General features: G+C 29.6%; 1 protein-coding gene across 15 annotated transcripts in view; it reads left to right on the forward strand.

The window, feature by feature from the left end:
* The window catches only part of mmd (disintegrin and metalloproteinase domain-containing protein mind-meld), a 40,106-nt gene that overhangs the window by 17,450 nt on the left and 6,126 nt on the right, over positions 1 to 16,530 (forward strand). For 5 of the 15 annotated variants that reach the window (XM_011642426.2, XM_011642433.2, XM_011642435.3 and 2 more), the window contains exons 6-22: positions 145 to 211; positions 687 to 833; positions 1,200 to 1,403; positions 1,756 to 1,830; positions 1,909 to 2,081; positions 2,281 to 2,450; positions 2,558 to 2,721; positions 2,846 to 3,013; positions 3,762 to 4,066; positions 4,331 to 4,450; positions 4,545 to 4,626; positions 4,730 to 4,825; positions 5,157 to 5,313; positions 10,033 to 10,171; positions 12,485 to 12,637; positions 14,620 to 14,691; positions 16,206 to 16,351. In XM_011642426.2, coding sequence (XP_011640728.2) covers positions 145 to 211; positions 687 to 833; positions 1,200 to 1,403; positions 1,756 to 1,830; positions 1,909 to 2,081; positions 2,281 to 2,450; positions 2,558 to 2,721; positions 2,846 to 3,013; positions 3,762 to 4,066; positions 4,331 to 4,450; positions 4,545 to 4,626; positions 4,730 to 4,825; positions 5,157 to 5,313; positions 10,033 to 10,171; positions 12,485 to 12,637; positions 14,620 to 14,691; positions 16,206 to 16,351 — 2,438 coding nt within the window. Of the gene's footprint in view, positions 1 to 144; positions 212 to 686; positions 834 to 1,199; positions 1,404 to 1,755; positions 1,831 to 1,908; positions 2,082 to 2,280; positions 2,451 to 2,557; positions 2,722 to 2,845; positions 3,014 to 3,761; positions 4,067 to 4,330; positions 4,451 to 4,544; positions 4,627 to 4,729; positions 4,826 to 5,156; positions 5,314 to 7,246; positions 7,350 to 10,032; positions 10,172 to 12,484; positions 12,638 to 14,619; positions 14,692 to 16,205; positions 16,385 to 16,530 lie in introns of all 15 variants that reach the window. The other 10 variants (XM_025218853.2, XM_025218852.2, XM_011642427.2 and 7 more) reach the window with 9 other exon arrangements.

Raw genomic sequence — 16,530 nt, forward strand, 5'->3', positions numbered from 1 at the left:
TTTGTACATTAAATATATTTTTTAATATAGATAAAATTTTTACAATACAAGACAAAAATTGTAAGGGAAATCTTTAAAAAATATTCTTCATACTTTCTCAAATTTTTTAAAAATTTATCAAGATTTTTTATTATTGTGTTGCAGGCAACTTTTAGCTCCAAATCTTATACAAAAAGACTTTTTAGCCGGCGCGGAACAAGTATCTAAACAGGTAAAATATTTTAAGTAAAATGCGAAATTCTCGTATGTAATAACTTAATGATATTTAAATATTTACGTGACGCAATCCAACAGTCGCAGTTATTAATAAAGGTGTAATTGTTTTTGCATAATTAGGTACTTCGCTCTGCGGTTTGTTACAATCAGTTTAGTCGAGTCAAATTGCTTTTAATATGAGCTATCTCATTGTAGAACTAGAGGTCTTCCTTGATAGGAGCATAAAAGGGTAAAAGAGATAAAAAAGTGACTCTTTAGATATCGAGTAATAGCAGAGTTATTTTAATATCATAGAAGGAAAAAATGTCAATAATGAATATATATAAGCATATACAAGCATTGTTATATTATTTACCATGTTATAAAAGCAATATTGTAAACAATAAAACACTCACACTGGGACTTAAATAAGTGTTAGGAAGAAAATTCAAGTTTAGCGATAAAATTCATAATAGTATTATCTTTTGCAGGAGATAGAACATTGTTATTATCACGGCACTGTAAGAGATTATCCAGGGGCTAGCGCTGCTTTTCACACGTGTAACGGTGTCAGCGGTGTTATTCATTTAGGCAACGAGACCTTCGTCATTCATCCATTTTATGGCGGCGATTTGTCGGTCAGTTAAATTACTTCTCGTTGATTATATAATTTTAATAAGTAGTAGAAATTATCATTGTACTATGGCTAGTGTACGCATTATTAAAAATATTGAGATAATTATGTGAATGTGAGTTATCACGAAAAAGAAAAGTACAATCAACGCTCAATAATTTACCATTACGAAATAATAGTCGGTTAAATTTGAATCCAAAGCTTTGAGTCGGCTTTTCAAGCCGACTAATTTGGCTTGATTTCATTACTAGAGATAACTTCGCGGAAGTTTAGGTTGCGCTATAATTAAATGGAATGTCGAATGTCGGGGACGGGTACGGCGGCAAGGTGGCTGGTGGGAACATAAACTATATGCAGGCCTCTCTTTTAGCAGAAACATCCTCACATTATATTTGAAGCCCGAACAAAAGTTAACAAAGGCTGCGCTAACTCGGGAAATCTTGAGTGGCGTGTAAAGAACCGCCGGCAAAAGCACACCTACGGGCTATCAGAGATCACTTCCGATCGATACAAAAGAGACGTCCGTGAAGCAACCAAATACATCGAAACTGCCATCATTATCGATAAGGCTATGGTATGTTATTATATCCTTTTCAGTGTAAATTATTAAATTGACAGAATTGTACAGATAAAGCGACAAAATATACGTAAAATAATATGCAACAGAAAACAGACGATTTTCCAAAGAACAGATAGTAGATTATTCAACTGCTCGATTTAATTTCTAATCTGCAATTTCTAATCTGTTATAATAACAGAAAATTATGAAATAAACATTAACTTTTTTTTACTTCTTTTTCTATATTATTTGTCTTTTCAAGTTTTAAATGAAAATACAATTTAACAATATTAATAAATAATTATTTAATAAAGTCCTAATATTTTTCCAATAATTTTAATAAAATAATTACACTGTCTGTACACAGTTTGACAAAAGAAACGGTAGTAGCAGAGCTGAGGTTGTTCACGATGCCATCCAAGTTGCTAATATCGCAGATTTGGTAAGCCCGATTATGTAACAATATTCGTGTTAATTTATCTTTCGATAGGATATATTCTAAATTATATTTCCTCCGCAGTATTTCCGTACATTAAACACTAGAGTCTCCGTCGTATACATCGAAACTTGGAAAGGTAGCAACCAAGCGCAAATCGATAACGGCATTGACATCGATCAAGCCTTGTTAAGCTTTAACGATTATACGATGCGGAGAATGTATCAAGTTGCTCAGGACACCACCCAATTGCTCACGTGAGTTTATTGTTCTAGTTTTTCACCCATTCCTCCTCGAATTCTAATATTTAATATCACCAATATTTTATATTCCAAACATAATTTTATCTCGATTTAGTATAACTATTTTTCTAAAGAAATTATAAATATAAAAATTTAATGTTAGCAAATATATAAAACCAGTAAATAAATGATTTTGGATATGTTTTCGTAACAGGGGTGAGACATTCTCAGGTGGAGAATCAGGGATGGCTGTACCCGAGACCGTGTGCAGCCAAAAATCCGTAGGAATCAGCGTCGATCTAAATACTTACGAGCCTCATCTTTTAGCTGGTACCATGGCTCACATGATCGGTCACAATATCGGCATGAGCCACGACGATGGAAGTAAGTAACACAAAAACTTATTTTCAGTACATTAATCAATTTCGCAAATAGAAAAATAATTTTCAGTTTCACACAGGAATGGTAAAACTTTCTATTAAAAATTCTAGGGAACGATTGCAATTGCCGCGATTGGCACGGATGCATCATGGCTCAATCCATCGTCGGATTAGAAAACGTTCAGCCATACAAGTTTTCGGAATGTAGTAAAACTGACTATATAGAAGCTTTAAAAAGCGGCCATGGCATCTGCCTTTTTAACAAGCCAAACGAGGTACATCGAAAAACTTATACGTAATCGATCGAATGTTTTGATCGAATTAAGAGGAAATTGGATGATCAGTGAAGCAAATTCGATTAACATACCCGTAACCGATTGAATCTGTTCTGGGTTATAGTTGGAGATTAGGAGATCATGCGGAAACAGGGTAATCGATGACGGGGAACAATGCGACTGCGGATCGATCGAGGAATGCAAGGAGCTCGATCCTTGCTGCGATCCTATCACCTGCAAGCTGACAACGGAGGCCGAATGCGCGACTGGTCCTTGTTGCAGCGATTGCAAGGTGAGATAAGAGAGAACTCATCCTCAAGCGAGTAATCTCTTGGAAGAGATACGATATGGCAAATCACATCTTATACATGACAAAAATACTATTATTCGCTTTTAACATTTCTAAATATTTAATTATTTATCAAATATAAATTATTAAATACATATGAATTATTAAATACATACATATATTTACAGAAAAACATTATTTAATTATTTATAAATGTAAATTATTAAATATATGTATATATATTTACACGTATAATTATATAATTATATGTGTGTGTGTGTATATATATATATATATATATATATATATATATATATATATATATATATATATATCTACATTTAATAATTTTACATTTAATAAATAATTAAGTATTTTCTTAAATATTCAGAAATGCTCTCAAAAATAAATTATATTAATGTACTTTAATATCAGGCATAGAATGCGAGATTTGATTTTTTCCAAGAGATTATCCAAAAGACGAGAGTTCTCTCTTAATCTAATATATCTTAATATAATTTAATATAACAAATATAACAGTATGAAAAGTGATAAATGCATATTTGTGAAGAACAAGTAATTCCAACTGTGGCGTACAATTTTCTGTTGTTTATTTTTCGCATATACTTTTAATAATTGATCGATTGATAGCTTTACTGTTCTCCTTATATAGAGAGTTACAGTTCTTTACAAAAGCATGCACCTTTTAATGTAAATCTTAAAGTTTCTATATATATTAATAAAATTGCAGCTCCGTGCTCGCGGTGTCGTCTGCCGCGAATCGACGAATGAATGCGATTTACCGGAAGTGTGCTCTGGCGACACCGGTCAGTGTCCACCAGATGTTTACAAGAAGAATGGCAACCCGTGCTCAGATAACACTGGGCATTGCTTCAACGGAGTTTGCCCAGCTTTAGATCTGCAATGCGAGCAAGTATGGGGTTACGGCGGTATCGCCGCCGATCAGAAATGTTTCGAACAATTCAACTCTAAAGGATCCATCAACGGCCATTGTGGTACCGACTCCAGCGGTCACTATATCAAATGCGATCCCGAGTGAGTAGTCGTTTTCGTATAATAAAAAAAATAAAAATGTAAGAAAATATAAAAAAATAAGGAAAAAAAGAAGATATAAAGAGTTAAATTCAAAAATAGAGAAATTAATATTAATATCAATATAAATTTTAGAATTTTTATTTTAATTAACATTATATTATATTAACATAAAAAATAATGCAAGTCAATCGAATCAGAAATTTATTATATGATTAGATACAATATCATTTTAGTTATGAAAGTAATGAAAAGTCTTTTTTATAGAAATGTTCGTTGTGGATCTCTTCAATGCCAACAAGGAAGCAAACAACCGGTAATCGATGGAATGAAAGATTTACATACTAGAACTATAATTTCCATCAAGAGCCAGGAGTATGAATGCAAGTAAGAGTTTAAATTCGGAATTTGTATGCTTTGATTGAATCAGATATTTCATATATAATACGTTTTGTAAAAACCAATTTTTCTGATTTGAAAGAGCCACGACTGGAAAAGTAGAAGGATTTGATATTCCTGGAATGGGATTAGTTCGTGATGGTACATCCTGCGGTGATAATTTGGTAATTGTTGCTACATTTAAATATCACTTATAAGAGCACGTAACTTTATCTTTTTGAATAATTTCAATATGATTCTTATTGAATTATTGACCGTACATTTTAGATTTGCGTGAATCAAACTTGCACAAGCTTGTTTCCACACATCGATCAAGAAAAGTGTCCCAGTAATCATGACGACAAAGAATGTTCGGGAAATGGCGTAAGTATATTTTATAATATATTTTATAACATTTTATAGGTCAATTTGATTATGAACAAATTAAATAATAATAAATAATAATTCCAAAATCAGAAAAATATGTTTGAATTATGTTTATTTAAAGAATTCAACTTTTATTTTATTGAAAATATCAATATACTTTTCTCTCTCTCTCTAAAGTTTTTTTTAATAATTCAATAGTTATTTATAAAATAATAAATTGAAATTACACTCATGGCACATCAAATATATTTCCGCAAAACAATTATGTTAATAATTTATGTTAAATCTTAAATATGCAATATTATTTAAAATTGCTATTTTCTCATAGGTGTGTACAAATGTCAATAAGTGTTACTGCTTTCTTGGATGGAGCGGACCGGATTGTTCCATAGAACAATCCATCCCGACAATATTACCAACGACACCCACGCCTGAAATAGCACATAAATCTGATTCTAAACTGGAAAAGAAAGAGACCCCCTACGGTAAGCTACAGCTTCTTACACAACTCTTTCTCATAATTGTGAGGATAAAAGCGGGAAATTGATGCGCAACTGTTCTTGCAGATCTTTTTTTTTAACCGTTATAATTAATTCTCTAGCAGACATATAAGCGTATCTACTTTTTTATAATTTTAATATATTATTCAAATTTACTTGCTTCAAACATGCTTTCTGAAGGGTATTATCTGTATGAAAAGAGTATGATTATTCATGCTATTGGCACAGTCATTATTTTATTCTTAAATCAGTGACTCAGTTCAAGAAGATGGCAAATCTAGAAAAATCTGAAATTTATATATTTTTGTATTACAATTCTTTAAATATAATTAAAGTATATGCTCAATTTTTATATAAAAATTAACACAAGAATAAAAATAGTGTTACACATTAATTGAAATTTCACAAACATTTAAAAACTATACGCGTAAATATATGCATCAGAAATATTATTGCTGCTGCTTTTTGAACTAAGTTTTTGATTTATAATTTTACGACACGTCATTTAGTAATTATTATTTCTAACATTATTATATGATACAAGAAAATAGGAGTGGCAGACAATAATCGTATTAATTATATTCTAGAATTTAAGCGTTATAAAAATATAAAAAGTAATCATAATATTTGATTTTATATTTTACCATTAATATTCGTTATCATAACGTTATTTAACTTTAAATTATTAATTCTTATTTAGCAGTATAGCAGACTTCCGTTAAATTGTTATTTTCAATCGAAATTTAATTAAATTATATAACAATTAAAGCGCTTGTCCAAAAAATAATAATTATTATCAAATTATTATCATCCGATATCAAATTTAATTTATTCTAATTTTTAAAATATAATGTTTTCATTTAAAGCGCTTGTTATAATAATAATTAATAAATAAATGAAATTACAATTCTGAAATAATAAACTCTAAATAATTATTTACTTAATTAAGAATAAATAAAATAAAATTTATTTCAAAAATTTATATATAAATGATCAATATTGAAATTATGACTCTCCTGAATCAATTTTACGTTTGATTAGAGGTAGACCGTTTTTTTCATTGATAGAAATAATATTATTTTTGATAAAAAGGAAGTCTACTGTACTTTCAATTCTAGCAATGTATGAGTCCAGTCGATTATTTTAATCGACTTTAGGCTCGTGATAAGGCAAAGCTAGGATTTTTTAGGTTCATACTGTCAGCTGTGCATAAAATCTAGATTCATACTGTGCGATAAACATACTTAGTTTCAAGAAAGGGGAAAAGAAGAACTCTCTTACATCCTCTAATATCCTTTTACTATTTTCTCGTCCTTTCAAGTGCGACTCCCCGCTTTTATCCCTTACGATAAAACACTCTTAGATTATTTTCTTATTAAGAAAAAAGGAATTATTTAGTTATCGCATTTTTAGATTTTTAGATTTATTGAATTACATTCTCCTGTTTTCTTAAATCCTTGATTCGCTGTACCTTCCTTTTTCAGATTAAGTAGTTATTAATATATTTTAATAGTATTTTAACAGTATGTATATATTAAAAAAAAGCGATATATATATATATATATATATATAAAGGAGATCGTCTAATAATTATAGAACTTTTTAATTCTTTTGAGCTGGTGTATCTTCAAGATTGTCAATTCTTCATATATATATATATATAAAGGAGATCGTCTAATAATTATAGAACTTTTTAATTCTTTTGAGCTGGTGTATCTTCAAGATTGTCAATTCTTCAGCGAGAAAAGGAAGCTGTTCGAATTCTTGTAGTTACAAAGTTCTACGATTAAAGTGACGATATATTTGCGATATATCAAGACGCAATCACTACGCCACATACATTTCACGTACACAAACGAGACACGGACACGCACATGCGCGCCGCACGCGCGGGATACAAAATGCTTGGTCATTTCAGGAGGCACCAACAACAATCTCTCTACGGGATTGATGGTAGTGATCCTGGTGGGTGTGGTGACGGGCGTCTTCCTTTGTTTTGCACTAATGGCTGTTTGCTACAGGTACAGTAACAGCGGGAACAGATCGCCCGCGATCAAGGCCTGTCGTCTTCGTCTTCGTCGTCGTAATTCGTGGCTAGCTGGATGATGATGATAATTGATGATGATGATGATGAGGAGGCATCGCACGCAGCCATAATAATATTGATCACTCTTAGTCTATTCTACTCGATGTTCACTTATTACACGTATAAACGCGAGTGTTGCAGAAGACAAAACTCGCTGCGTTCAGCTCACGTGACAATAAGAAATAAGTTTATTTACGTTGATGTTTTCTTATTTTTATATTCTTATTCTTTGATTTTCTCTTGCTCTTTTTAGCACTTTCGAATCAGTTGCAAGAAGCGCAAATATATAAATTTCTCGAAAATCTTTTGGATCTTGTTACATGCTTCGTAGTTTAGATTGCTTGCGTCTTTCACCTACGCTTTAGCCTTTGGTTCATTTAGATTCTAGTTACTCCGCATCCTAGATTCGCTCCTCGCTATGGAATTCCTTAGAAGAACAAGATATCCCACATATTATGGATTTGAAATGGTTTAGTTCCTATTATGCTACAATCCCACGCTACAATTCTCTTCAATAAATTCTAAGTTATGAATTAGCTAAGTTGAATTTCAAACTTACACTTTAGATGACGTATAGCTAATTTATAGGATCCTTAAATTCTAAATATATGAAATCTATTAAAGATATTAAAACTAAATAACATATTTAAACTTAAATTTACTATTAGTCTTTACTATTAATTAAAATAGTTGTTCTCGATCATTGAGAATTCCAATATCATTTTCAGCTGTGTTTATCAATATTTTTTATAAAAATTGAATGCAACTGGTTTTGCGTCTGAATCGCTCGCATACATGACAAAATCAATATATATGTATACACGTTCTTTTATTTACATATTATATATTTATATATATAAACAATATTGTCACTATGGTGGTGTGTGCTATGGATGTGCTCATGGCATAGTGATTTATGATCGCGACTATGTTGTTCGAGCGAAGTCCATCTTAGTGATTATTGCATTTGAGGGACGATGATAATAAACAAATATATATATATATATATATATATATATATATATATATATATTGAAAAATGGATTGAAAAATGAAAGTAGAATTGTGTAAATAAATCAATAAAACGATAATAATATCAATTTAAAGAATTTAAAGAAAACTAAACGCTTTGTCTTTTTAAATATGTTAAATATTTTCTTTAATATTATATATGCAAAAAAGATAACAAATGATATTAAACAAATATAAGTAAATTCTATCGAATAACGAAAAAGTTTACCTCCAAGTCAGAATTTCTGCTCGTCCTTCAAAAAGCGATATTCAAGAAACTACAATGTGCCAGCTGCTTATATGCCCCATGAAAGCATGAAAGAAGCTGATTAGCGAAGAACTTATTGGACATCGTCAATTATTGATAACTACTATATGCAACTTGGCGGACGCTTACAAATTAGAATAATCAATTTTTTCAAAGAAAGTCAATGAAACAGATTCTGCGTAAAAAATCGATGCTCCGATGAGTTAATACGATTAACCCTTTCGGCAAGATTATTCGCAAGATATATTTTATAAGTTTCTATTATTTAATTACTTATAAGTAACTGTTATTATTAATTAAAGAAGTAATATTTAGGACTGAAAGGGTTAACAGAACTGCCTTTTTCCAGAACCCTTTTCCAGAAATATAAGGGCAGGATTCTAGAATTATATGATTCCTGGATTTTAAAATCCATGGATCTAACCATTTTTTGATTTTTATATCCTTGGATATTGAAATTCGCAGATTTCTGTGTCCCTGGATGTTGAATTCCTTGGCTTATTGAAATCTCGCAGATCTATAAATCTATACAGATTATTCATAGGATCCCTAAACAATTGAAATTTTAGGTCTTTGAGAATTAAGATATAGACATAGATTTTCAGATCTAAGAATTCAAGACTCTGAAAATCTGTTGTGTGTCATTGCTCTGATTGTAAAACATTGTAATTTCAAATTCTTGCAGACTTTCTTATTTTTATTGCTGAAACGACTGAATTCCATATAATGCGCGTCACGACTTTCGTCGTCTGCATTTTTAGAATTACAAGTTTTGATAATTCAGCAATGCTACACAGAGTGTTCATTTTAAAACGCAACTCGAGTTTTATTTTTGTATATTTATTATAATGATCCCGCAAGATATACAATATGTATCGATATGTATCAAGAAATGAATCACACAGTTTAGTATTATTATATAATATTTGTAGATATAATAATATAAATAAGACTTTGGTTGCTTTATTTAAAAAATGAACACTTTGTAACATAAATCGTAATTGTCAACGTATATAATAATATAAATATATGGGTGTATGTCTCTTTTCACGTGCTGATATTGGCTTCTCTGTTTCTTGTCTGTTTCTGTCTGCCATCTCTGTCTGTCTGCATGCTGTGGGACGCTCGGATACGAAAATACCGAATCAAACCACCCTCCTGCACTGCGTAAACTGCGATGGTGTAAATCCTCGTTTCGCAAAACAAAAACTAAATAAATAAATGAATAAATAATAATCCATTTATGACGGCGTAAACGATGGCCCGCCACATCTGACGATGATGATGATAATGGTGACGGATGATGACGACGAATTACATACATACAATACGCATACAGAGAACTACCACGGCTCTAACACTGTATTTTTAGTTGGTATGCTCATGTCGGTGGTAGGGGGTGTTTTCGTAGTATTTGCTCTGATGGCTCTCTGCTACAGGTCAGTCGTAGTACATAAAAACTTCTCCCTCTGTCTCAGGTTAGTGTGCAGAAACATACACAAGTAGAACTTTTCTATGTCCTCTTCTTTTTTTTTTCTTCATTTTTCTCTTTTTCTCTTTCTATCTACACTCTCTCATCTCTTCTTTCTCTTTTTTTCTCTCTGTCCTTCTCTGTATATGCTATAAGGGATGAAAGGAGTGTATGCATATAATAAATGGCACGCTGCTCTTCGGAAAATTTGCTTTTTTCTTTGGCAAGCATTTGATTTTGTTGCTTGATACTGCTTCCATGTTTGTAGTTTTACGCATTAGCAATTTTAAAATCTAATTTTATTATTGCAGTTTCTCTCTCTCTCTCTCTCTCTCTCTCTCTCTCTCTCTCTTTCTCTCTCTTTCTCTTGTTAAAATTCAGTATATGTTTTAATTAAAATAATTTTTAGATCCTCTACAAAGATTCTTAAAGTCTTAAATTATAACATTTCATAGTTCATATATTTGTGATTATCAAATATCGCAAAAAAAAATTTTTTTTATCTTCCCATATAACAGAAATATTCAAAATACATCAGGCATATCGCAATATTTTCAAAATATCTCTGTAATGTATTTTGGACATTTCTGCTGGATAGGTTAATAAATTTTATTATATAATAATTAATTATAATATAAAGATTGTTATTCTAAAATAAAAATTTTAAATCAAATTCTTGCTAAAGAATATAATTACAAATTCTACGAAGATTAAAGCTTTGCTACTACATATGCTCTTTCGCAACTCTTTCTTTATGCAATATATATATTCATGGTATCAAACTTCATATCTTGTATCTTTTTATATTTCTCTTTGATACTTTCTTCATGAACTTAATTTTCACACTTTTTGTTAAATGCTAAAATAAATTGCATATACAAAATATTACGAAGTTGCCCTTAAGCATAACAATTTAAATATATTTAATTATATATTATATTAAATTTATCAATTATATCAATATTTTTTTAAATATTTAAGTATACATTCTATTGCACATTGTAATAATCAGTATTTTTATTAAACAAAAAAATTTTTTATTCCTTAAAAATAAAATATTGTTCTCTTATAATTCACTATTTACTTTTAAACTTAATTTATTTCTTACATTTAACTTAAAGCAGCACAAAATATATTTCTTTCTTAAAAAGATTTCAATATTTTAAATTTAATAATAATCATAGATTAACGTAATCAAAATACGATATTTTTTGTGCTACTATATCTTAATGCTGTTTAGAGTTAAACTATTTCCTACTTGTCTTTTACTGATTAGTTAATGGGTACTGCAGTGGAAATCCCTAAGGATAGCTGCAAATGTACCAATTGACTGGTTATCCGTTTTTCTTCGAAATTAAGTTTTGCATGCTGAAAAGATCCGTTGATTTCTGTAGCGAGAATATAGATCGAACATTGAATAAATGCAAATCTTGCTTATAATGGTTATATTATCTGTAATAATTTTGATCACAGATAATAATATACGTAGACTCTGATGAACTTCATCTGGCAATTTAAGAGGGATTATCGACGCCATGTTTATTTGCATCGATGGATTGCATTTGTATGTTATTAAAATAAATAAATAAGAGCCTTAGAATAAATAAGAATATTGCAAATAATATTGAACATTTTTGAATATTAATGAGCTATATTGCAAAATGTTGGATATTAATCAATGACGTAAATAATTAAAATTTAAAATATTCTATTGACGCGACTAACAGTAAAAAGATTATTATTTATTTCTATAATTATATATATAATATATATAATTTATTTCTATTCTTTCTGAAAAAAGAATTATATATATTAAAAATTCAATACACAAGAATAAATATTTATATATAACAGATTATTTTTATATTTATAATTTTTGTTATCTAAACATTTATTCTTGAATTTGGATTTTTAATTTATTAAATTCTTATTTCTAAATTTCTAAATTATGTCGATTAATTCTTTAAACCCTTTTATGTTAGCAAGAATTACATTTCCTATTCATATCTTTATTGAACAAACTGAATATTCTACAGCAATCCTCCAGGTAACTTTGTTATTAATTAATATAATTAGATAAAATTATTTTATAACTAATTCTAAACTAAATCATACATTGATAGCTATGCTAGTAATTAATAACAATATTAATCGGTTTATGCAATTCCGCAATGATAATCCCTTTTAACATCATTAAAATCCCTGAAAATTATCCGATATTTTTCAAACAAATACTCTTCCACTAGCTTGCATGCGCTTTATTACGTTTTTCCCGCGATACAAAATGACAAGTTGTGCGTAATCGATAAATTTCTCGCAGAAGGAAGAGCACCGTCCAGAAGTACGATCCGCCATATTCGAAGAAGCCGCAGCAGAAAAGTTACAGCGGCGTTTCCGGTAATCATCACGCGGAAGCTGCGGCCTTGGACACGGTTAACAAGATCCTGACTTTCGGCAGTATGCCTCAGTACAGGTACGGCGGTCATTTGCCTCTTTTACTAGCCATTCTCTATTCTGAATTACAGAATATTTTAACACATTGGACGAGCTTGCCAAAAATTAACTTGGGCTTTGCAAGGGTGAAGTATACGGAAAATTGGCTACTCAAAACCGAGTTTTTAAAATAAAATATTTTAATATTTAAAATAGAAAGTCAATTTTAAAAATTAATTGTAGTTAAGTAAATTCCGAAGAAGATAATATTTACTTTTAATATTTCCAATTAACTAATAATTATAGTCGTTTTTTTATTAAAAATTTTTTAAAGATTATCACAATATAATTAAATAAAAATTATTATATTAACAAAAAGTATATCTGACAATAGTTATAAGAGCATCTCATTACATCTTACATCTTATCTCATTTTTCATCATATTCTTCGTTATTTTCCACACAATCGGCGAATTTCAACGCGCGTGCATGTTAAATATATATTTTTTTTTTAAACTATCGCGATGTCCCAGAATTCGTCTAACAAATGTTAATGAAATATCATGCATTCATTGATGTATGATGTAGGATTTATTGCAGCTCGAGATGCTTCTGTCGTTCGATCGTTTTCGAAGAGCATTGTTATAATATAACGACGAACGAAAAATTCGCAGTATATTTTTGTAATTTAGATGATTACAAGAGGGGCCAAAAGTTATCAACGATTAAATAATTAATATTTAAAATGGATTCTATAATATTTAAAAAAAAATTACGCAATTACTCAATTTCCTATATATATATATATATATATATATGTGTGTATATAAATTTTTAATTATATCTTTGGCCCATCCTGTATAAAAAGTTACGCTTATTATTGAAAATATGCGAGCAGCTTTATAAAAAATGAGCTAAAGTTTGCTTGAATCAATGTAACTTTGGAGTTCGATACCTTTTTATTTCAGGTAGATCTCGACTCCTAAACTTTACTCCTAAACTTATAAGCTTTAGTATGCGCTTTATAATAATCTTCCCGATACTGTTAATTGTATTTTAGGTCCCTAAATATAAATATCAAATCTATAAAAGATTTCAAAGTAATGCATAGATGTAATTAATTATTATGACAAAGTATAATATTTTCATGAGATTCTCACAAAGTTTTATCCTGACTCGTTATATATTGATAATAATTTATTAATTAACTTATAACTTCAAGATAAAGCATTTTATTAATCTCGAAGATGATTGGAATTTGATGAAATAGATTTTAATATTTATATATTTATGTTTATTTAATCATTTTTATCTTGATAATATAATCGAAGCGCGCGAACGACAGAAAATTATGAATTTTGCTCGGTCGATTTCTTTTATTTTGCAAGTAAAAAAATGAAAAATAGTATACACTCACAGAATTTTATTAATCCTCAATTATTATGAAAAGTGCAGCGCTGATCTTTGTGCAGAAATAACTAAATTTAGATAGATAACTAAATATAGAAATAAATATTCAATTTAATTTACATATATGCTTAATTTTGCTAGATATTTACAATTACTTGTCAAATGTTTTTCTGAATATTACTGAAATATTTTTATTAATTAAAATGTACATTTTTTTTCTCATCAAAATAATTTATAATAATCTTCTAATATTATTTGAGTAGATTAATATTACTAACAAAAATAATTATAAGAAATAAATAACTGATTAGTTTTGTAAAGGAAATAAAATTTAAACAAAGTATATTTTCTATTAAATTTTATCCCAATTGCGGTATCTAACTTTCTAAAAAACAGTATCGTCTATTATTATGTAAAAATAGATAAAAATTTTTTTAGATTAGATATAAATAACATTAGATATAAATTACAGAGAGATATTTAGCTAGATATTTGTAAGAATGGAATATATTTCTTGATCAAGGTTGAAAGAGAATTGAATATGAACGATGCACATAGTAGTTGAGGGTTAATAAGAATAGCCGCGGCATGCCTATATTAGTATATTTCTAGCCGCGGCGAGACCCAGCGCGTGCTGTTTCGACATCCGAATAACGTCCTCGCCACCGAAGGGCCAAGAGTCAAGTAAGTCTCATGTGTGTCGCCGTCATGTTTACCATCAAGTTTGGTCCAATCAAGGAATCATTTTTACATTGATTTTTTTTTACAGTCCATTTGCATACAAAAAATCTTGGAATAGTTGTTATTCCTTACTTGGATCATAATTTTATTAACGAGATCGCCGTAATTCTCGATCGGCGATCCATTTTGCGTTTTAATGACGCAGGAAATTGTCGCGTTATTGCAATTAGCTTTGTAAATTTTTAACAATCTAGAGAATCAAAACTTTCTATATGTAATTATATTTATCAATCCGGCCCCGAATTGTTCTTTATTTATCTTCTCGTATTTCGCACGAAACCATTTTCTGCACAATCACATTTTTAATAATTCAGCTGACTTTGCAACACACACGCTGTGGTCGAACTAAATATGAATTAAATATAAATAATTCGATCCTCGCATGCTATTCATCGCATTGAAATGTTTATTATTATTTTATCCCACTATAATTTTTGTTTATTGCATGATAATAGATGCACTTATACAAAGTATTTCAGTATTATCGTCGTATCTTTCTTTCTTTCCCAAAGATAAATCGATGAATCTGGGATATTACTACAGTTAAATATCGTTAATCATTAATTATATATTAAACCCGGAACACTCACTCGGAATTCTCATCACAGAATTGATTTTTCACTTAACATCTCATCGCAAAAAGATCATTAAATATTATCATCACCCATTTCGTAATTAAATGAAAATAGGTAATGATAGGATAACTGCAAAGTTATTGCAATTAATAGAAAATAAATGTAAAATCAATAAAATTATAATAATCGATGCAAATGCTTTCAATTATATTATTCCAATATACAGGATGTTTCGCAAGACTTCTACCACTACCAATGATATGGGACTTTTATGTTCATCTCGGTCCCATCTATTTTTTTACGAGCGGTGGCAGAAGTCTCGCGGAACATCCTGTATATATTATAATTCTTAACATTTTTGTTAAACATTTAAATAAACGTATTAATTTTATTTGTAGTTAAATCAAAATTTAAAAATTTAGAAATAAAAAAAAGAATGTTAGAAATAAAAATTATTATTTGCGATTAAACAATTTGTTTCATCAGTCAATGTTATGATTTACATTCTTGTTGTAATTAGAAAAAATGCTATGGACAATAATACTACTTTAATAAAATGTGTGTATATGCGTGCATATGCGTGTGTATGATATCTGTTAATACACCGTTTCTGTAAAATTTACGGACTTTTGTATATCTTTGTTTTGATTTATAAAACATTGTTTTATAATATATATAATATTATATTTTTATGAACAACAATTAATGCTCTTAGAACACACAAGAGTTTAAGGTTTATATTTGTATTATAAAAACTATTCTATTATTTTTAAAAGAGAAGAAAACACGATTGAGTTTCTGCACATTTGCTTTTGCGCAGATAAAAGATAACACGAGGTGTTGATAACAAAAGCGAACATCGATATAAATCTGATCTTTCAGGGAGCATAAACCGCAGCCGAAGAGGCTCGGCGTGGAGGAGGAAGATGGAGGTACGGCAGAGGAGGTTGTCTCTTTCATTGATCTCCCACCAAACAATGTCACAAAGTTGCCTGAGAAGGGAATTTTAAAGAAACACGGTGGTTACGGTATTGTAATGCCTGATAGTTGTAACACAACAAGTGAGCGTGATGACTCACGAAATCTCACGTGAAGAATAGTTGAAGGAAGCTCGGACTTTGGCGAGCCGAAAGATTAACCTAACCGAACTTGTAGCTCAATATTATGCAGATAATCAAGTAACGTTGTATGATAAAACATAGAAAAT

Source organism: Pogonomyrmex barbatus, unplaced genomic scaffold (genome assembly GCF_055798465.1).
Source record: "Pogonomyrmex barbatus isolate J1 unplaced genomic scaffold, ASM5579846v1 scaffold3, whole genome shotgun sequence".
Taxonomy (NCBI): Eukaryota; Metazoa; Arthropoda; class Insecta; order Hymenoptera; family Formicidae; genus Pogonomyrmex; species Pogonomyrmex barbatus.